The sequence below is a fragment of the Enhydra lutris genome, unplaced genomic scaffold, assembly GCF_002288905.1.
Source record: "Enhydra lutris kenyoni isolate GAN:26980312 unplaced genomic scaffold, ASM228890v2 scaffoldscaffold4, whole genome shotgun sequence".
NCBI lineage: Eukaryota > Metazoa > Chordata > Mammalia > Carnivora > Mustelidae > Enhydra > Enhydra lutris.
The window spans coordinates 47,460,903-47,484,828 of NW_019154088.1; the positions used below are offsets into that span (position 1 = coordinate 47,460,903).

Sequence of the window (23,926 nt, forward strand, 5' to 3'; positions counted from 1 at the left end):
TCTCTCTCAAGTAAATAAAATATTTTTAGAAATATATAAATTAAAAAATATTTAATTATATTTAACTCTACTAAAGGTAAATGTCAAAGTGAAAGGCAACAGCTATAGTAACTGTGGGTGAAATACATATTCACTGGTATCCCAGAGCCCCCTGCATATATTTCATCACATGATGCCATACTCTAGTGAAAATGGCCCTTCAATGAGGGCAGGAGCAGAAACACACTTTTAATCCTTCTTTGAATGGAGATCCTAGATGCTCTGTCAGTCACTTGGGCCACATGACCCAGCAGATCTGATGGTAATCAGGGTGTCTGTGGCAGACAGAGATGTTTTATGGAGACTTTGGTAGGTCCCTATAGGCAAATCACAACACAGAACTTTAGGATTTTGGAAGAAAGTTATATCATCCTCTGCAGAAAACTGTCTTCCTTTTGAGAAAGTGCTTCTGGCTTTGACTCAACACTTGACCACAGATCACTAAGTTACCATGTGAACAATTCATTACTAACTGTATGTTGTCTGACTCACCAAGCCACAAAATTGGGTGTGTACAGCAGTATTCTGTCATCAAGGGGTAGCAGAATATACAAGATCAGGGCTGTACAGGTCCTGCAGGCACATATAAGTTACAGAGGGAGGTGGCTCTAATTCCCATGACCCCTGGTCCTGCTAAATTACTTCCTCCTTCTCAAGTTGCCCATGTGGCCCTATGGGAAGTTCTCTATGATCAGCTGACCAAGGAAGGAAAAATATAGGCCTAGTTTACAAATGTTTCTGCACAACATCCTGGCACTTGAAAGTGAACAGCTACAAACCAGAGCCCCACTCAGGAGTGACCTGAAGGACTATGGTGCAGGGAAAACTTCCCAGTGGGCTTTGAACACCATACCTGTTGTTTCTCTCACCTAGTAGGAAACCTGGATAGAAGTATGGATCTATACAGCTTCATGTGCAATAACTAATCCTATGGCTGGTTGTTTAGGAAATGGAGCTCTGGAAAAAAGGTATGCGAATGGACCTCTCCAAAAAGGCTCAGAGAGTAAAGATACTGGAGTTCCATGTGAATCCTCACTGAGAGTAACCATGGCAGATGAAGATTTTGATCATCAGTAGACAAGATAACCTGCTCTATGGAAGGTAACTAGCCTCTTTCCCCAGGCACCCCCGTCCTTCCTCAATGGCTTCTTGAGCTAAACGGTCATAGCAACAAGGATGGAGGTGATGCATGCACTCAGCAACACGGACTTACTCCCCAAGGCTGATCTGCCTATAGCCACTGCTGAATGTTCAATCCACCAACAGCAGAGATCGATAGAGCCACTGAGATGGTCCCTGGACCACTTCAATCAAAAAAAAAAAAAAAAAAAAAAAGTCAGCACTTAGTCCTCACCGAAATAGATAGTTGTCCTGGATATAGATCGGTCTTCCCTGACTACAATGCTTCTGAGGAAACCATCTGTGAACCTACAGGATGACTTATTCACCATTATGGTATTTTGCCCAGAAGCATTACTTCTTCTAATCAGTGAGCTTATTTTACAACAAATGAAGTATAACAGTAAGTTCTTTCTTGTGGAAATCACTGATCTGACCATTTTCTCCATCGTCCTTAACCTGATCACAGAAAGTAGAATGGGTTTTTGAAGATACAAAACAAAACTAGCTGGCTGGCAACACCTTGCAGGGCTCGGGCAATGTCTTCCAGGATACTTTATATGATTAATATACGGTGTTGCTTCACCAAGAGCCAGGAGTCACAGGTTTGGAAATCAAGAGGTAGAAATGGGAGAAATGGGAATAGCTCCTTACTATTACAATAATCCACTAGTGAAATTTTTGCTTTCTGTCCCCAAAATTTTGTGCTCTGATGTTTAGAAGTCTTGATTCCCAAGGGAAAAACGCTTCCATTAGAGAATAAAAAATGGTTCCATTAACCTGTAAACTGATACTGCCATACCTGACTGCTTTGGGTTCTTTGTGCCAGTGAATCAACAGGCAGAGAGGATTACTGTACTGAATGGGGAAACTGGAAAAGAGTCTCAAGGAGAATTCGAGTTGCTACCATACAGAGAGCTTAGGGATGATGAAGAGAACTATGTCCTGAATATGTATCTCCTGGGGATATCTCTTAGCATTGATAGATATAAAAGTTAATGGAAACCACCACAACCCAAAATAGGCAGGGCTACTAATGGCACAGACACTTCAGAAGTGAAAGTTTGAGTTATCATTCCTGAGTGATCAGGAATGAAAGTCATGAGTTAACAGCTTGCCAAGGGCAAAGGACCTATGGAATATGTAGTGGAAGGAGAAAATTATAAATATCAGCTATAACATGTGATAGAAATGAAGAGAAATGAAGAATGTAGTGGTTATGAGTATTTCTTCCTGACTTTGAAATAAATATATTTGACTTTGTATTACACAATTCTTTCTTTATCCTCACTGTTACGGACTGAATTGTGTCCACCTCCCATAAGTGCATATGTTGAAGTCCCTGCTCCTAAGGTGACTGTATTTGGAGACAGTCTTGGGGGTAGTTAAGATTATATGAGGTCATCTAATCTGTCTGATAGGATTGGTGAGCTTATAAGAGTAAGATACTAGAGACTGCTCTCTCTGCAAATGTGCACACACAGAGAGGAGGCCATGTGAGGACACAGCAAAAAGGCGATCATCTACAAGCCAACAAGAGAGATCTCACCAGAAACCAAACATGATGGCACCTTGATCTTAGACTTCTAGCCTCCAGAACTGTAAGAAAATAAATTTCTGCTCTCTAAGCCACCCAGTCTGTGTTTTACAGTAAACAAGAAGACTACAATTTCTCCGTTATCTAACATAGGGTGGGCTTCTCAATCTCAGTGCCATTGACATTTGGGGCCAGATACCTCTTTGTTGTGGGGGCCTATCCCTCACATCCAGCATCCCTGGCCTCCACCCACTAAATGACAGTAGTGTTGACCCCCTTCATCAATTGTGACAAACAAAAATGTCTCCAGACATTGCTGAATATCTCCTGGGTGGCAAAATCACCTCTAGTTGAGAGTTACTGATCTAACACATTTAAGTAGTGGGTAACCTTACATCTCAGTATTAAAGTTAAAGGATCTCAAAGAGGGAATGTGACTCAGCTAAAAAGAAATGTACATTACCCAAAGATGGATTGAGTAGACTTCGTATCTTTTTTGGAGTTAGCATGTTTTCAGTTCTATAAAAGATAGGTGCATCTTGTAAGTGGAATCATAATTTTACTACCAACTGTATTTGGCAGTTAAATGTGGTCATAAGGGGTGTAAATGGATGCCAAGTTGAAAAGGGATGGACTGTGGGTGTCAATCTGGTTAAGCTGGGAACAATAACTGATAGAATCCCCTTCCTTGTAATGGTTCCAAGTTAAAGCTGACCAGAACAGGAATTGCATATGATTTGGCAGGCAGAAGTAAAGCCCCGGCCATTATTCTCTGAAGGTCATTCCAGCCCAATGTGGTGACAAAAACCCACTGCTAAGTGAATTATAGCGCCACATCTAACTCTGCTTCCCGACTATTGATACTACTGACTAAGTGCTGCCCTCTTCCACTACTTGGGTGAGAGGCAAGAGCTCCCCAGAACGCTTCATGAGCTTCCCATGTGCAATCCCACTTTAGTAGTTGGACACACTTGGCTTCACAGACTGGCTAGAGATGCCTCTGATCTACCAACTCCCCTTCTGAACCTGTGCTTCCCCAGATCCCTTCACAAATGCATAAGACCTACAACCCTCATTAATGACTCTACTCACATGACTGAACTCTGATCACTTGGAGAATATATAGCAAATGCAATGCTTTTATGCCATTCAGTAGCTCTTGTTTTAGACTACATGCAGATAAAGGAAAGCAGTTCATTTCCCTCTGAGCAATCTTCCCTCCACCAAAGTCCTCTAACTGGTAGAGAGTGAATAAGTTAATGCAGGTAAGTAGATGGAGCAATAAAATATTTATTAGTTTTGCCTTAAATACTCCAAGTGCTTATAATCCTATTCTTTGCTGGCATAATCACTTTGTGAAGACAACTCCAAGTTGAAACCCTTCTTAAAAAGCAAGCTTTTAAACTGCTCTCAAAAAATTTATCTTAGGGGGCGCCTGGGTGGCTCAGTTGTTAAGTGTCAGCCTTTGGCTCAAGTCATGATTCCCGGGTCTTGGGACCTGGGATCGAGTCCCACATCGCACTCCCTCCTCAGCGGGAAACCTGCTTCTCCCTCTCCCACTCCCTCTGCTTGTTTTCCCTCTCTCCCTGTCTCTCTCTCTCTGTCAAATAAATAAATAAAATCTTAAAAAAAAAAAAAAAAAGAATTTATCTCAGAATAACTTCTACATTCGACAAAATTCATCCAAGGACATAGAAGACAGCACTGTGATTAATTCAACTTTTTAAGGGAGGAGAAGGGATGAAAGTAGATAAAGTAGATGTAAGTAGTGTTGTTTAAGAATCTTTACCTTTGGATTCCTTATAACAATTGGATATTTCATTCCTGAAAAAAAAAATTGGTGAAAGATTTATTTTTAGTAAAAGAAGACCTACATTTTTGAAATATTATATTAGTAACAAATTTAAATCATTTTCTTCTTTTGTAACCATGAATGCCTCCCACTTTTCATTCTAAAGCTTTTTATGAAGTAATAAGATTAAACTACTTCATATTTGATAATATATAAAACTCTGGCCTATTTTTAAACTTGTTTTAATTCATTTAATCTATGTTTATAGACCACTCTCCACCTCAGATTCAACATAGACAGTCCCAGCTTTTCTCTGAACTGTAATCCTACAAACCAAGATGTAAAATAGATAGATCATCATTAATCAATTAGCAATAATCACACCTCAGATAAACCTCATTGGCTACAATACTGCCACTGTGCAACACTGATCATCAATTAATATGTATTTTTGCAATGGGCTAATGAGTGCTTTTTGTGTAAGTGTTGTAAGCTGAGTGTTTGCAGATTCTAGGATGCAGAGAGAAGCAAGAGTTATCACAATACAAAAAATTCCAATAATAAACTATTTATAAAATTAGTTCCCAATGAGGTACATGGGATCTCAAAGTCTTAAAAAGCATATAAACATCAGGTAAAGACTATGATCTGCTTAGATCATAATTTTGATTTTATGTTATCTTTCTATACCAATCTTAATTATTTAACAATCTTGCTTATCGTATCATATTTAGAAGGACACTAGGAGAATGATTCAAACAGCCCAAATCTCCTTAAAAACCAGTTAAGGGGGTGACCTGGGTGGCTCAGTGGGTTAAAGCCTCTGCCTTTGGCTCAGGTCATGATCCCAGGGTCCTGGGATAGAGCCCCGCATCGGGCTCTCTGCTCAGCAGGGAGCCTGCTTCCCTCTCTCCCTCTGCCTCCTTCTCTGCCTACTTGTGATCTCCGTCTGTCAAATAAATAAATGAAATCTTAAAAAAAAAAAAAAACAGTTAAGGAAGAACTGAGCAACTGAGCACTCTACTTTTTCTCCTTCAAATTTCCCAATAGCAAAAATGTCCAAAAAAATTCAAGGTTACAAACCAATTCATTGGTTTAAAAAAAAATTACTCACAAAACGAAGCAAAACAAAACAAACTCTAAGTCATCTACAATGGTGGGGGTGGGGGAGAGTTCAAAATGGATGTCATACCCCGTTTACAGACAGTCTGATTCAGTAAGACTGGGTGATGTTAAAATGTGCATTTTTTAAAAAAGATTTTATTTTTAAGTAATCTCTACATCCCACGTGGGGCTTGAACCCACACCCCCGAGATCAAGAGTCCTATGTTCTTCTGACTAAGCCAGTCAGGCTCCCTGAAACCTGCATTTTTAATAAGCATCCCCAAAGGATTCTGACTATTATCTACAAAATAAGCAAGGGTGTGGAGGCTAGTTTTCCATTAACAGTTGGCAGTTCAGGTTTTAGCGCCAGTCAGTAGTGTCCAATCAGTGCCAAGTTTTATCAGCACAAGACTCATCAAAAGCCCCAATTCTCCCATATCCAATCTCACATTCATCCCTTCTGCACCTGCATCCAGCTCTACACCTTACTTTAGCCTAGCTCCCGGGGACCCTCCCACCAATAACACCCCAGACAAAAATAGTTGGTTTAGAAGTCAATACAAGTGGGGCGCCTGGGTGGCTCGGTCAGTTGAGCATCTGCCTTGGGCTCAGGTCATGATCCCAGTGTCCTGGGATCAAGCCCCGTACTGGTCTCCTTGCTCTGCAGGAAGTCTGCTTCTCCCTCTCCCTCTGCCTCCAGCACCCTCTGCTTGTGCTCTCTCTGTCAAATAAATAAATAGAATCTTAAAAAAAAAAAAGGAATCAATACAAGTATGCAAAAGAAAGGACAAGGATGGCTTACCATCTTTACTTCCTGAAGGACTTTCTTTAGCCATTTCAATATCTTTTACTTCAAAACTGGTCATGACAACGCCACCTGCTTCTTGGAAATCCTGGGCAAATGACAAAGCCACCTGCCGATAGTCCACAATGCCAGTGTATGGGCAATCAATAGCCATTAGACCCTGGGACAGGATTATGAAACAGTCAAGATCATATAATTGAAAATAATCGAGGATAGGTTGTTCAATAAATTTTATTTGGGACTGAATTTTTTTTACTGTTAATTTTGATGGATAATATTCATTATCATTTCTTGGCAAAAATTCAGTGCCTAAATCTGATGTTGAATAATATGTCTAACAAATAAAAGAAATAAGACTAGCTAAATAAGAAAATCTCTTGTACTCAGGAAATCATTCTCCTCTGTTGGGGAGTTAATTTTGCTGGGTTCTTCTAGCTGCTACAATGAGTTTTTCAGTTTTATTCATCCCTCAACATACCTGATTCTGATTCATATCTGATTCTGAGTCAACTTCCATATCACCAAATGATTGTTTTAAATGAACTTCACTGAGATTTTCCCAGTAGTGTATCATATGTCATGCACACTCAGTGAGGACTCAGAGTTGTTCTAGCTATTTACAATGTTTGCAGAGTGTTGATTTGATTTGCTGCAAACTCTATCTTCAGGACAAGAAATATTGAATGGAGATTTTATGTGGTTAACTCCAATTTTCTCTTCAAGTAATAGAGAAATTAATAGCCTGAGTTTTTTGTTGTCATTATGTTGTTGCTATTTGGTAGGCTTTTTGTTTTTGTCTTACCACTCAAGACATGCTCAAACTCTACAGATGTATGACCTATAATCATACTTACTTGATTTTTTGGAACAAATTTTGAATGTGCGTTGGCCTTTACCATTCTTTTTTTTTTTTTTTTAAAGATTTTATTTATTTATTTGTCAGAGAGAGAGAGGGAGAGAGAGCAAGCACAGGCAGACAGAATGGCAGGCAGAGGCAGAGGGAGAAGCAGGCTCCCTGATGAGCAAGGAGCCCGATGTGGGACTCGATCCCAGGACGCTGGGATCATGACCTGAGCCAAAGGCACCCGCTCAACCAACTGAGCCACCCAGGCGTCCCTGCCTTTACCATTCTTAAGAATAGAATTTCACATGCCAAGTATTGACTAGATTTTGGTGAATCCTTGGAAACAGCATCATTTTCTGTTGCCTTACTATGTGTATGAGTATATCAGTTCTCCCAATCGGTTTTCCCTAAGAGGCCGGTAGCCTGGTTCCCAGAACAACTAATGCCCAGAAGCTATGTGTGACTGGTAAATGCTGCCATCCTCTCGTTTGGCCGGCATGGGACTAGTATCATTGCAGTTTTACAATTCTATCTGATAGTATTATTTTAAATATCTCATTCTTGTATTCAGCCCCACCCCTACTCCAATACATTTACCTGCTTAACCTCTAAAAGCTTTTGGCTTTGCCATCCATCCCTGATCACCCATTCCAAATGGCCAGATCACAACTAGGGGTAAAGGCTCACAAAACAAGCAATAGTCTCTTGTCACAAATTGAAGGCAACATTTGGTAAATTTGATTTTTGCTTCCAGACTATGAGATCATTTGCCAAACACAGAAATCATTCCTTATGTCTTGATGTAATAGATACACATTTAAGATTTTGACATTGGATCTTATATTGCCTGACCACCTCCAAATCCACAAGTCAATGGTTATAATCCAACTTCAAACTGTAAATAGTATTTGGGGTACAATAACCTTGGAAACCAGCATGTAATACCAAAAGCTTAGTCACAAAAACTTCTCACCTCACATAAACTACATGACAAATAAGATAAAAGAAGGATAAAAACATGCTATAAAAGTGCTTCCTGTCAAGTTTTTTGGAATCCCAGTAACTTCCTTATTCATCTTATTTTTCCTATTACCCAGCACAATGTCTGACACACAGAAGGCACTCAAACTTTTACTGAATGGTGAACTTCTAAGGGCTGTCTTTAAACATACTAGATCTCTCTCCACTCTAGACCTTCCCTTAAAGGTCTCCCTTCTTTCTTTCTCCTTCAAGTCTTGGTTTTGTTCCACCTCATAAGATGCTGGTGTGCCCCACAATATACATATGTTGGGAGAAGGTGGAGTGAGTCACTGTGGCTCAGCAATTCAACGCCCTGGCCCAGGATGGGGCTGGTAGACAGGCTGGGTGTCAGCCAGGAGGCTGTGCATGCATTCTACAGGTTAGCAGGTCAGAGCTTGAAATCTGAGGCCACTGCAGGTCAGGTGGCTAGAAATGAACTAGGCAAGCAGGACACAGAAAGTTGGGAGTTGAAAGTCAGTCAGGTGGAGAGAGGAAGAGATGAACGTGTAGTTGACTAATAGTGTTAAAGAAAAGGCAAAAAGATCACAAAAGCTAAGGTCAGAGTGCACAGTCAGGATCTGCCCAGAGAGAGCTGTCGAGAGCTATCCTCCAAAGACAAAGTTTACAAAAATTTCCAAGATTCTCCCCTTAGGGCTATTTAATCTTCTCCCTAAAGAGATCTGATCCAAAAAGCCCTTTAGAGCTGCCCTGAACTTTTTCTTTCCGGAGAGGCTGGACAAAACAGAAATGAACCTATACTATAGAAATTTTGCCCCCTACTCCTGGTCATAGCACTAGGGTTGAAGGACCAGGAAGAAATTCACACAAGAGACCTTTATGTAATAATCAGACTATTTTCCACTATACATTGTCACCACTAAATACATGTAGGCATAAATAATTATAATGTGGCATTATATAAAGTGCCAGATAATGTTAATGCAACATTATATAAAGTAGATCAGTTGGGGCGCCTGGGTGGCTCAGTGGGTTAAGCCACTGCCTTCGGCTCAGGTTGTGATCTCGGGGTCCTGGGATCGAGTCCCACATCGGGCTCTCTGCTCGGCAGGAAGCCTGCTTCCCTCTCTCTCTCTGCCTGCCTCTCCGTCTACTTGTGATCTCTCTCTGTCAAATAAATAAATAACATCTTTAAAAAAAAAATAAAATAAAATAAAGTAGATCAGTTCTGCAGAGCCCTTGGAGAAAAGCAGATTCTACCCCCTTTTTTAGTTACACTCCTTACTCATCTCTCAAGTGAAGGTTTACCTCAAGAAGCCTTTCCTAAACTCGTAGACTAAGCTAAAATCTTTCCCTTATATTGATATAAAACAGATTATTAGCTCTATCAAAATACTTTTTACTATGTTAGAATTTTATCTTCTGCTACTCTTTACCTTTCTTTAGGCTGGTCACCATATCTTACTCATCTTCATACCTGTAGTACCTAATATAGTGTTTGGCACATAGTAAAGATGAAAATGTTGGCTGAACTGAACAGAAAAAATACCAGTTCTGAATCAGATCTTGGGGCAGGGACTCTTGGGAGCTATGTGACCTTGGGAAAGTAACTGAGTCACTTTCATTTTAAGACACATGTAATCTGACTATGCACACATAGCTCATCTACTCATTGTGAGGCCTGTGAAGACTACATGGTCAGGCATACAGAACACCATCCGGACTCAACCTTACAATGCGTGAAAAGCTGCTCTGTTTTGTTTTTTGTTGTTGTTGTTGTTGTTTTTAAGATTTTATTTATTTATTTGACAGACAGAGATCACAAGTAGGCAGAGAGGCAGGCGGAGAGAGAGAAGGAAGCAGGCTTCCTGCCAAGCAGAGAGCCCGGTGTAGGGCTCGATCCCAGGACCCTGGGATCACGACCTGAGCTGAAGACAGAGGTTTTAATCCACTGAACCAGCCAGGCGCCCCACTGTTTGTTTTTAACAGTCAAGCATGATATAAAGCCTGGGCTCCTCTTCCCATTTCTTCCTCTCTCTAAAGCCCCTTACAAAGTTCTACAACAGACTACGATTACTATTCCAGCTGGCTCTGGCCTCTGATTCAAGGCTCCCCTCTTTCCTATGTCCAGTCCAATTCCATCCTATGTACCAGAAACTTGATTAAGTTCCCTAAATTGGCACATTTTACATGTCATTCTCCTGCCCAAATTCTTCAGTGGTTCCCTGCTATTTAGACCAGGGGCTGGCAATCTTTTCTGTAAAGGGCCAGCCACTAAATATTTTTGTTTACATGGGACTTATGATCTCAAACTACTCAGTTTGGCTATGGTACAAAAACAGCCATAGACAATACAAAAAAATACATGTATTCCTATATTTTTGGACACTGAAATTTCCATTTCATATAATTTTCATGTGTCACAAAATATGATTCTTTTAATTTTCTTCAACAATTTAAAAATGTAAAAACTATCCTCAGTTCATAGGCCATAAAAAACAGGTGGCAGGCTGGATTTGGCCCACCGACCACACTGCCAACCCTGGCTTAGACCATGTAGCATTTGGTCAAAGCCTGAAAGAAACAGAAAGCCAAAATAAGATAGTCAATGAATGTGACTTGTTTTTACAAAATTAGTCATTCATTTACCATGTCAGAGAGACAAGAAATACCTGGAGAGAAGAATAGGGAATAGAAGGCCTAGTGTATCCCAAGAAAAACACTTTGATTATTCTGAGACCCAAGGTGAGGAATGCTAGAACTGAAGATGCTATGACCTTTGGAAGAAGAATTCATTCAACATTATTTGGAATCCTAGGTATTATGATTCCTCTTAGTAACTTTATACTAATAGCCTCTTAGTAACTTTATACTAATAAAGAAGACCTATATTTGGGGATGCCTGGGTGGCTTAGTCAGTTAAGCATCTGACAGTTCAGGTCATGATCTGGGGGTCCTCGGATCGAGCCCTGCATCTACCCCTAGGTCGAGCCCTGCATCAGGCTCCATGCTCAACAGGAAGACTGCCCTTACCCTCTTCCTCTCCCTCTGCCCCTCCACCTGCTTGTGCTCTTAAGTAAATAAAATCTTAAAAAAAAAAGAAAAGAAAACCATATATTTTGACCTATATAACTAAAGATAACTTCATGGGGGAAAAAACTTTATTCCTACTTTGTCTTTTTTGCAGAAAAGATTTGAGGCAGCTTCTAAAAACAAACAAAGAACACAAAACAATATATACTAGCACTAAACATTGAGCCAGCTAAGTATATTAATTGGAAGGGAAAAAATAAAAATTATTATTTGTAAACAACAAGACTACATAGAAAATTCCCCCCCAAAATTATAGAAACTATTAGAATAAATATGTGAATTTAACATCCAAGATGGACAAAAGGTCAAAAATCAAATATATTTCCATATATTTGCAATATACAAGTAGAAAATGAAATTTTCTAGTGTTTGCAATATACAAGTAGAAATATTTGCAACATACAAGCAGAAAATGAAACAAGTAGAAAGTGAATTTAAGTAACAATACCATTTACGGGAGTATCAAAAACCATCAAATACCTAGAAATGAATCTAAGAGATATGAAAGACCCCTACACTGAAAATTATAACACATTTTTGTAATGAATTATGAAGATACAGATAAATGGATGGATCTACTATGTTCATGGATTAGAAGATACAATATTGTGAAGATATAAATTGTCTCCAATGGACCTACAAATTCAATGCAATCTCAATCAAAATCACAAAAGTTTACCTTGTGGGGTTTAGCAAATTAAGTCTTTTTTTTTTTTTTTTTTTTGACAGACACAAGTAGGCAGAGAGAGAGGAGGAAGCAGGCTCCCTGCTGAGCAGAGAGCCTGATGCCCCGGGGCTTGATCCCAGGACTCCAGGATCATGACCTGAGCTGAAGGCAGAGGCTTTAACCCACTGAGCCACCCAGGCGCCCCTAGCAAATCAATTCTAAAAGATATACAGAAATACAAAGATCTAAGAACAGCCAAGTAATGTTGAAAAAGAACAAAATTAAAGGAATTTCTTGACCAGATTATTAAACCTACTAAAAAGTTATGATAATCAAGACATTATGGTAGTGGTGAAAGAGGAGAGAACAGAACCGAATAGTCCAGACATGGAGCCCACAGGTACAGTCACCTGATACCACAAAGGTAACAGTGCAGTTCAGTGGGGAAACAATGGTGTTTTGACAAATGGTGCTGGGTCAATTGGGTATCCATATAGAAAAAAAAAAAAAATGTAGGGGCGCCTGGGTGGCTCAGTGGGTTAAGCCTCTGCCTTCAGCTCAGGTCATGATCCCAAGGTCCTGGGATCGAGCCCCGCATCGGGCTCTCTGCTCAGCCGGGAGCCTGCCTCCACCTCTCTCTCTGCCTGCCTCTCTGCCTACTTGTGATCTCTGTCTGTCAAATAAATAAATAAAATCTTAAAAAAAAAAAAAAGTACCCTTTTACCTTTGTATAATTGTAAGGCCATGAAACTTATAACTACAACTATATGCAACATATGGATGAATTTCATAACTAATACTGAATAAAATAAGTTCAGACACAAAATGAGCACCTATTATACAATTCCACTTAATACAATTATAAAACCTATGATGTAAGAAGTCAGGATAGTGATTACCCTTAGGGGAAAGGTAGTGATAGGAAGGGGCTTGAGAAGAATACTGAGAGGCTGGTAACATTATGCTGTTGATCCAGGTACTGGTCACACTTTATGAAAATTCATCACGCGATACATTTATGATTCTTATGTTATGATTCAACAAAAAAAGTCCAAAAAATCAAGGCAGATAGAAGATGAGAGTGGAAAGATATAATGAAATGAAGAGAGAAATACATAAAAATAAAAATATATGCTTAAGACCCTAGATATCTGGGAGGAGTGGAAACACAAGTGTGTCTCCGAGCTTCCTTGCAGCCACGGTAAATACAACAACACAATTGATTAAATGAGTCCATGTTCATAAGATAAAAACAAGTTAATTGTGCTCAGGAAGAACATAATTATTCTTAGAAGTGAGGTCTGAGAAAAATTTCTCCTGAGGGTTCTCAGAGACAGATGTTGGATAACACAGTGGACAACCTATGTCCTCAATCTCATCCTAACCTCATCCTCAACCTCATCCTAACCTCATCCTCATCCAGTGTCACAATGACCTTCTCCATAGGCTAATGCCATAAAACCAAAGAATAATTCAGAGGGAATAATCTGGGGTCAAAGAGTAGGATGGGAAGAGAAAAACACTGCAATGCAGGTGTGCCACTTGGGTAGTGTAGACGTATAGGAATAAATGGTCTACATATTGGATATCACTCATAAATAGTGTTTTTATTTCCCATAAACTAAGCTTTTGATAAGCATTGCTTGGCAGTGAGTTCAAAGTCACATTCTCTAAGATATGTACCTAGAGTCCACCTATTGTATATTGTCAATAAAATGGGGTGGAGGCACCTGGGTGGCTCAGTCAGTGAAGCATCCAACTGTTGGTTTCAGCTCAGGTCATGATCTCAGGGTCATGAGGTAAAGCCTCACGTCGGGCCCCACACTGGGTGCAGAACCTGCTTAAGATTCTCTCTCTCTCCTTTCCCCTCCTCCCTAACTGCTCTAAAAAAGAAAGAAAGAAAGAAAGAAAGAAGTTTAAACAGTCATTAAGCCATTTTATTGTGGTGACTCTACATGATATTTTGCTTATACTGAATTTCTGAAGTTGGTATGTTAACACATACTTCTGCTTCTTGCCCCAAAAATGATGGTGGTGAGGAATAGGAGATAATAGCCATTCATTGGAATAGTTAGTGGAACTGGGGTAGGACTGATAGCCTCTGAAAGACTATCAAAGAAAGTCAATATGCTGAGTAACTATTAAATTATTATTCATGTTTCTTTCATAAATAAAAGATCTGTTCTCCCCTTAGCATGTTCTAAGCAAGATATTCTACAAACTACCCTTCACACTCATGGATAATGCAGCCACCCTTCTCAAAATTTTTCAGTGCTTCCTCATGCCTACTAACTTCAAAGTTATTAGTGGGAATATTAAGTCCTTTACACAAGCCTAATCCTGTTTTTCCAGGCTCATCTATTATCTCTCCCTACACACCCTGGGAATCAACCATACCTCACCACTCAATGCTTTCCCAATATACCATATGGTCTAAGACCTCCTCTTGTCTCTGCTTATGTTCTTCAGATTTGGTATTTTCTCACCGGGAAAGAAGAAATTAGGTGTTCAGAATTTGCAGCAATGCCCCCTTGTGGCTGTTACCTCACTGTCCCAGAAGAGTGATTCCTTCTTTTAAGTTCACCTTCAGCTTCCATGTCACACGACTGAGCCCTAAATGAAAATGTCTTTGTGAGCATGAATGTGGGGTTTTAGTGAATCATTTACCCTACAATATGGCTCCTTCTTCTTTATATCCTCCTGTTGGATTAGCCTCAGGCCCTGCACACCATTCTGCAGGCCTCTCTCATATAGGGCCTGAAGTCTGGGGATTTCTTCTTGTTTAACAGCTACTATAAGCTTAAAAACAAAAACAACAACAACAACAACAAAAACAAGTTAAGAATATGGAGAGTTAAACATATAATTAACTATAAAAGATAAAGTCAATAAAAAATCATAAATTATCATGATTCAAATTTGTTTGATTTTTGTCTACTTCTCCCTTTTTTCATGACCTCAATTTCCACCTCCATAGGAAAAAGTTGTCTTAAGAAAACTGCATTAAAACAATTTTTCCTTTAAAAAAGTAAAAAATTAAAAATTAAAAAAAAAAAACAAATTTTCCTTAAAAGTGAGATGTAGCCTTAATTTCCACTTCTGCTATCACAGTTGCTACATGAATCTTGGCCACAGCAACTATTATCAACATCACTCCCTCAATTCTAAAGGGTAGAGTAGCACAGGTGGCATAGTCTTTACAATTAAAAAAACCAAAAACCAAAACCAAAACAAACAAACAAAAAAGAATGGCCTTCTTGGGAGCGCCTGGGTGGCTCAGTGAGTTAAAGCCTCTGCCTTTGACTCAGGTCATGATCTCAAGGTCCTGGGATCGAGCCCCAAATCAGGCTCTCTGCTCAGTGGGAAGCCTGCTTCCTCCTCTCTCTCTCTCTGCCTGCCTCTCTGCCTACTTGTGATCTCTGTCAAATAAATAAATAAAATCTTTAAAAAAAAAAAAAAAAGAATGGCCTTCTTATTTCTACAAGAGTATATAAAATACCAATTTATCAGAAAACTGTTATTTAGTATAATGGGATATCACTAACAGAAAACTATCCATTTTATTTCCTGGAATAAAGTATATTATAAAATATTTACTAATGCATTCTACTGCAGAAGAAAAAAAACAGTAAATCAATCAACTTTACTCACAATTCTTTTTCTATTTATTTCTGGGCAAACTATCTATCTGAGGTAGTTTCTTCCTTAACAGCTACTGGCAAAGAAAGGCACAGATGCATATTCACAGGTACATTAGAATTCACAGGTACATCAGAATTCACAAATTGTTACTTCATAGCAAGAAGTCAACAGAATTTTATTAAGATAATACTTTTAATCAATGTAAATGTTATTTAAATCAACAAATAATTAACCTTAAAAATAGAAGTGAAATCAAGGGACACTATCAAGAAAGTGAAAAGACAACACAAGGAATGGGTTAAAATACTCATAAATCACATAGCTGATATTGTCTAATTCCAGAATATATAAAAAGAACCCTTATAATTCAATATAAAAAGTGTAAATAAAATTTTATATCTTGTTTTTTTCACTCAACACTATGTTGGGACCATTATTCCACATTATTTAAAAAATCATAGCACCTTTAATAGCAACAAGAAACTTTTATTCTTAAAAACTACATGAAGAATGGGGCACCTGGGTGCCTCAGTGGGTTAAAGCCTCTGCCTTTGGCTTGGGTCATGATCTCAGGGTACTGAGATGGAGCCCCGTATTGGGCTGTCCGCTCAGCAGGGAGTCTGCTTCCTCCTCTCTCTGGCTGCCTCTCTGCCTGCTTGTGATCTCTGTCTGTCAAATAAATAAATAAGATCTTAAAAACAAAACAAAAAAAAAAACATGGAGAAGACTTACAAGGAAATATGAATAACTATATAGCAACAAATTAGATAATCTATATGAAATGGCAAAGTTCATAGAAAAAACACAAACTTCTGAAACTGACTCAAGAAGAAAAAGAAAATCTGAATAGGCCTATAACAAGTAAAGAAATTGGATTAGTAACTTTAAAACTTCCCACAAAGAAAAGCTCAAGCTCAAGGGCTTTCTTTACCCGTGAATACTGCCATATGTTTAAAGAAAAATTAGCTCCAATTCCACATAAACTTTCAAAGAACTGAAGAAGAGGGAATACTTTCTAATTCTATGAGGCCAGTATTAGCCTGATATCCAAACAAACAGATATCAAAAGAAAATAAAACTGCAGACCAATATCCAATATGAATATTGATGCAAAAATCCTGAACACAACACTAGTAAACTAAGTGTGCAACATATAAAAAAGATTGACACTGCGGCCAAGTGGTATTCATTGCAGGAATGCCAAATCAATTTAACATCCAAAAATCAATTGAGGGCGCCTGGGTGGCTCAGTGGGTTAAGCCGCTGCCTTCGGCTCAGGTCATGATCTCAGGGTCCTGGGATCGAGTCCCGCATCGGGCTCTCTGCTCAGCAGGGAGCCTGCTTCCCTCTCTCTCTCTCTCTCTCTGCCTGCCTCTCTGTCTACTTGTGATCTCTCTCTGTCAAATAAATAAATAAAAAATCTTTAAAAAAAAAAACAACAAAAAACAAAAGTCAATTGATTTAATATACCATATTAATAGAATATAAAAACAAGATTGCCTCAACAGAAGCAGAAAAGGCATACCCTTTCATGATAAAAAAACACATTACAGATTTGGGGCGGCTGGCTGGCTCAGTTGGTAGAACATGTGACTCTTGACATGGGTTGTGAGTTCAAGCTTCATGTGGGGGGTAAAGATTATTTAAAAATAAAAATCTTGGGGGGGAAAGAAATGAAAAAACCTTAAATTCACAATAGAAAGGAACTTCCTCAATTTGACAAAGGGTATCTATATAAAAAAACCCTACAACTAGCATCATACTTAATAGTGAAAGATTGAATGCTCTCTCACTAAGATCAGCAACAAGGATGTCCATTCTCACTACTTCTATTTAACACTGTATTTATGATTCTACCTGGGAAAATTAGGAGAGAAAAAAGTATACAAAAGGCATCCAAATTGAAAAACTATCCTAGAGCTCCTGGGTGGCTCAGTTGGTTGAGCGACTGCCTTCAGTTCAGGTCATGATCCTGGACTTCTAGGATCAAGTCCCGCATCGGGCTCCCAGCTCCTTGGGGAGTGTGCTTCTCCCTCTGACCCTCTCCTCTCTCATGCTCTCTCTCACTCATTCTCTCTCAAATAAAAAAAAAAAAAAATAAAAAAAAAAAAAAAAAAGAAAGAAAGAAAGAAAAAGAAAAACTATCCTATTTGCAGATGACATATTCCTGCATATAGAAAATCCTAAGGAATCTACACACACACACACACACACACACACACACACACACACAACTATTATAATGAATTTAGCAAGGTTGCAAGAGAAAATACATACAGATCAATCATATTCTATACATTACCAATGAATAATCCACAATGAATTTCAGAGAAAATCCCCCTCACAAAAGCATCAAAAAGAATAAAATATCAAGGGGCGCCTGGGTGGCTCAGTGGGTTAAGCCTCTGCCTTCAGCTCAGGTCATGATCTCAGGGTCCTGGGATCGAGCTCTGAGTCAGGCTCTCTGCTTAGCGGGGAGCCTGCTTCTCCCTCTCTTTCTCTGCCTGTCTCTCTGCCTGCTTGTGATCTCTCTCTCTGTGTCAAATAAATAAAATCTTAAAAAAAAAAAAAGAATAAAATATCAAGGAATAAGTTTAACAAAAATTGTTTAACAAAAAAAAAAAGTTTAACAAAAATTTTAACTGAAAAACACAAAACACTGAAAAACACAAAACAAAAGAAATTAAGATCTGGGGCGCCTGGGTGGCTCGGTTGGTTAAGCCTCAGCCTTTGGCTCAGGTCATGATCTCAGGGTCCTGGGATCAAGTCCCACATCGGGCTCCCTGCTCAGCGGGGCCCTGCTTCTGCCTCTGCTGCTCCCCCTCCTTGTGCTCTCTTGCTCTCTCTGCCCAATAAATAAATAAAATCTTTAAAAAAAAAATTTAAGATCTAAAAAAATGGGAAGACATTTCCATGTTCATGGTTTTCAAGATTTAATATTAAGATGGCAATACCCCCCAAACTGATCTATAGATTCAACATAATCTCTATCAGACTTTCAGCTGTTTTTTTTGTTGTTGTTGTTGTTTTAAGTAACTGACTAAACAACCCTGATATTCATGTGGAAAAGCAAGGGACCCAGAACAGCCAAAACAATCTTGAATAAAGGACAAAGCTGGAGGACTCACAATTCCTGATTTCAAAATATAATAAACAGCCACAATAATCAAGATACTATGGTACTGGCATAAGGATAGATATACATCAATGAAATGGAATTGAGAATCTTAAACATATCCTCCTACATTTATGCTTAACTAACTCTTGGGGCACCTGGGTGGCTCAGTGGGTTAAAGCCTCTGCCTTCGGGTCCCGGGATCCAGCCCCACAACGGGCTCTCTGCTCAGCTTCCTCCTCTCTCTCTCTCTCTCTCTGCCTACTGGTAATCTCTGTCAAATAAATAAATAAATAAATAATCTTTAAAAAAAAAAAAAACACCTCTTTTTAAAAAGATTTATTTATTTATTTATTTGAGAGACAAAGAGAGCACGTGAGCGAGCATGGTGGGGGGGGGTAGAGCAGAGGGAGAGGGAGACTCAACTAGACTCCTCACTAAGCATGGAGCCTAATGCAGGGCCCCATCTCAGGACCCTGAGATCACCACCTGAACTGAACCAAGAGTCAGACACCTAACTGACTGCGCCACCCAGACACCCTCAACTCACTTTTGATAAAGTTGCCAAAAAAATATAGAAAGAACAGTTTTTTCAGCAAATGGTGTCGAGACAACTGTAAAAGAATGAAGTTGAGCCCCTTCCTCACACCATATACCAAAATCAATTTAAAACTGATCATATACTAGAAGTACAAGTGCAGGGGGTGGGAGAGGGGGCCCCTGCTTCTGATGGCAGGGTCTGGGGAAGAAACAGTAGACCAGCTGTGAAGGTAGTAACCTCCTGAAATAGCCAAAGAAGCAGGCCAAAAAAATGAACTAGGAAGATAAGGCATTTAAACAGGAACAAAAAGAGAAGACACTCAAGGGGCTAAAAGTGAAAGCTACAGGAAAGGATCTTCTGACCACAGTTGGGATTAAGAAATCTGGCAGAAAATAAGTTGCTCCTTGTACCTAAGGCAATGGTGATCCTTAATTCCAAAATTCCTATTTACACATCTAGATTACCTGTCATATCTGTTGCCACCTATAGCTAGAATAAAGTGTCCTCTTGGATCCTGTTGTACATTTAGCAATAAATTATTAATATACACACACACACACACACACACACATATATACGTATATATACACACGTATATGCACATACATATATACACGTATATATGTACATATATATGTATATTATACATATAAAAATCATACAATGGCTCATCTTCTCTTTAGTTCTTCTCACTCAGCCATTGCAACTTTAGCTCTGAATCAGAGTAAACCCAGCCTAGAATCCTGCCAAAGTCTACTCTTCAATCTTTGATCTACCCCAAATACTGTACCACCTGGAATTAAACCAACTCATTGTGGGGCGGGGGGAGTGATCATAGATCTAAATGTTAGAGATAAGGCTATAACAAAACTCTTAGAAGAAAAAAATGTACAAGTAATTTTTCAGGTTAAGCAATGATTTCTGAGATACAACACTAAAACTATGAGCAACAGGGGTGCCTGGGTGGCTCAGTGGGTTAAAGCCTCTGCCTTCAGCTCGGGTCATGATCCCAGGGTCCTGGGATCAAGCCGCACATCGGGCTCTCTGCTCAGCAGGGAGCCTGCTTCCTCCTCTCTCTCTGCCTGCCTCTCTGCCTACTTGTGATCTCTGTCTGTCAAATAAATAAATAAAATCTTAAAAAAAAAAACACAACAAAACTATAAGCAACAAAAGAAAAAAGTGATAACTGAACTTCATTAAAATTACAAGTTTCTGTGCTTTAAAATATATTATCAAGAAAGCAAAAAAGAAAATCTATAGGAAAAATATTTAGCATTATTTAAAATATTAATATTACTATTATTACTATTTCAGTTTATACATAAAATATCTTAATGTTCTAGTAGTGTTTTAGTAAATATCATACAGCTGATAAGGGGCTGTATCCAGGATATATACAGAACACCTACAACTCAAGAATAGAGATAAATAATCCAATATTTAAATGGGCAAAAGAACTGAATAGACATTTTTCCAAAGAACATAAATAAGTGGCCAATAAGTGTATGAAAAGATGCTCAACACCATTAACTACTAGGGAAATGCAAATCAAAACCACATTGACATACCACTTCACATCCAGTAAGGATGGCTAAAATAAGAGACAGACAATAACAGGTGTTGACAAGGATGTAAAGATACTGGAATCCTCACTAGCTGCTGATGGCAATTTAAAATAGTGCAGAACTCGGGGCACCTGGGTGGCTCAATGGGTTGAGCCTCTGCCTTCAGCTCAGATTATGATCTCAGGGTCCTGGGATCGAGCCGTGCATCTGGTTCTCTGCTCAGCGGGCAGCCTGCTTCCCCCTCTATCTCTCTCTGCCTGCCTCTCTGTCTACTTGTGATCTCTGTCAAATAAATGAATAAAATCTTTAAAAAATAATAATAATAAAATACTGCAGAACTTTAAAAAGCAGTTTGGCAGTTCTTCAAAATGTCAAAATGACCCAGGAATTTCATTTCTAGGTATGTACCCGAGAGAAATGAAACATAAGCCCACACAAAAACTTGTACATAAATGTCCATAGCTGCATGATTCATAATAGTCAAATGTGGAAACAACCCAAATGTCTGTCAACTGATAAAGAGGTAAACAAAATGTGGCATACCTACACAATGGACTATAAAAAGGAACAAAATACTGATTCGTGCCGGAAGATGAATGAACCTTGAGAATATTATGCTAAATAGAAGAAGTCAGTCACAAAAGACAACATATTGTAGGATTCTATTTATAGGAAATACCTAAAACAGGCAAATCCACAGAAAGTGAAAGTATATTTGTGGTTGCCAGGAGCTAGAAGAAGGTAGAAATAGGAAGTGAGAGGTATTGAGAATAACTGTTAATAAGCACAGGGTTTCTTTATGAGGTCATGAATATGTTCTAAAATTAGACAGTGGTGATAAATACACAATTTTATGAATATACTAAAAATCAAATTGAACACTTTAATAAAGGGATGAATTAGACGGTATATAAGTTATATGTCAATAAGCCTGTTACTTTTTTAAAAAATAACATGGAGTTAGTCATACCACCTTTTCTAGTTATTTTCTAATATTAGATTTTGAAAATTGCAAAAAGAAAGAAGAGCCATTTTTTTTTTAAAACTCAACAATAAACATCACTAAGAAAACGCTAGTTGTAGGTCAGGGCTCTAGTAAAATGCCTTACCTTGCCACATTGCTTGTAGGAAATTCCCTTTTGGTTACAATACTCATAGATGAGGGCAGAACCTTGTACACACAATTTAGCTTTCAGAGATTCAGGTTTATAATAAATTCCACTATGTATGACACCACTGTTATGTCCAGTCTGGTGTACAGCTACCGGACAAGAGAAACAGAGTAAGAGAAACTACACAATGCATACAAAACCTGCAAACAGCAGGAACAAACATAGATGAAGCTATTAGAAACCACATTATTGAACATTCGGAGTTTGTTCTCACAGGCAGGGCATGGGTAATTTCCTCTAGTAGCCATCCCTGGTGTCCATGCCACATCCTCCCAGCCTAACTTTGACTTCAATTACAACTCTGGTGCACAAACCCACCTCTCACCACCAGCAAACCACTCCAAGGGCCCCCATAACTCTAGGCATTCTGCATGCCCATTCCTAACAGGTGGAGGGGTGAGGGGAGAGAGGACAATGCCTCAACATCCCTAGGGGTAATCCTCAGCCAGTAGAAACACTAGCTGATGAATAAATGAGCACAATACTTGGAAATGTTCATGTAGCTCCTCAGAGGCCCCAGAGGAATCAAGCTCAGAACAGCAACCTTGATAATGTACCCTCCTGTGGCTTTTCCTCCTTCCTGGTTTACTCTCCACACCCCCCTCAGTCCTGCCTCCTAAACAGCCTCTCAAATAAATCACCTATGCTCAAGTTCTAGTCCCAGGCTCTGCTTTATGGAGAACCCTAATTAGGATACTAACATCAACATTCAACATGAAAGATGTAGGACTGAAAAAATGAGCAGATTAAGCCCAAAGAACCACAATGATATCATACATACCTAAATCTTTCTCCTTTTCCAGAACACCAATGGAAAGTGCTGGATGTCGCAGGATGAGTGCTCTGGCAGAGGCAAGGCCCACAATTCCGCCACCGATAATGACTACATCAAATGAGCTTTAAGAGAAAGTCACCTTTAAAGTAATGCATGTTTATAGTAGATCTTATAAAACTTCATGTGCATAATTTTCACCATCAGTGAACAATTAAACTATGAATTTGTAATCATGAAAATCAAATATTTCTTGGGCCTTACGCTATTGGCTTCTTAACAGAAAAAGCCTTTAAGAATTAGAGGCATTGGGGCACCTGGGTGGCTCAGTTGGCTAAGCCACTGCCTTCATGACTCAGGTCATGATCCCAGAGTCCTAGGATCCATTACTCTGTTAGGCTTCAAACTCTGCTCTACCATTTACTCATTTGAAATTCAAGCTCAGGGGCACCTGGGTGGCTCAGTCTGTTAAGCATCCGACTCTTGGTTTCAGCTCAGGTTGTGATCTCAGGGTCCAGGGATTGAGCCCCGTGCTTAACAGGGAGTCTGCTTGAGGATTCTCTCTCCTTCCCCCTCTTGTACTCCTCCCGCTGCTTGTGAGTGCAGGCTAATAAAATCTTTAAAAGAAAAAAATTAGGGGGTGCCTGGGTGGCTCAGTAGGTTAAGCCGCTGCCTTCGGCTCAGGTCATGATCCCAGGTCCTGGGTTCAAGCCCCACATCGGGCTTTCTGTTCAGCAGGGAGCCTGCTTCCTCCTCTCTCTCTGCCTGCCTTTCTGCCTACTTGTGATTTCTCTCTGTCAAATAAATAAATAAAATCTAAAAAAAAAAAAAAAAGAAAAAAAAGAAAAAATTAGGAAGGGCATGTATAGTCTATCTAATTCAGCAATGAGGAGCAGAAATGTCTACCTTTAGCACCTACCTCATGGGCCCAAAAATCTAGTCTGACAGGAACAGGGCCAATCTTGCCTTTTCTACACCCCACCTATTTCAGCTCGTCCTAAATTAAATTATTTTGATGCAAATCCTAAACATTATCTGTAAATATTTTATTATGTTGTTTCTAAAAGGCCTCTATAAAACATGCCCACAATACCATCATTCTGATTTTTTAAATTATTTTTGTTTTTTGTTGTTCTTGTCT

The 23,926-nt window shown here is 39.1% G+C and overlaps 1 protein-coding gene across 1 annotated transcript in view; it reads right to left on the reverse strand.

Annotated features, from left to right (window-relative positions):
- The window catches only part of LOC111140398 (L-2-hydroxyglutarate dehydrogenase), a 43,998-nt gene that overhangs the window by 16,446 nt on the left and 3,626 nt on the right, over positions 1-23,926 (reverse strand). The window contains exons 2-6 of the mRNA XM_022492664.1: positions 22,795-22,910; positions 21,951-22,102; positions 14,646-14,777; positions 6,394-6,556; positions 4,485-4,519 (exon numbers count right to left, since the gene is read on the reverse strand). Coding sequence (XP_022348372.1) covers positions 4,485-4,519; positions 6,394-6,556; positions 14,646-14,777; positions 21,951-22,102; positions 22,795-22,910 — 598 coding nt within the window. The remainder of the gene's footprint in view (positions 1-4,484; positions 4,520-6,393; positions 6,557-14,645; positions 14,778-21,950; positions 22,103-22,794; positions 22,911-23,926) is intronic.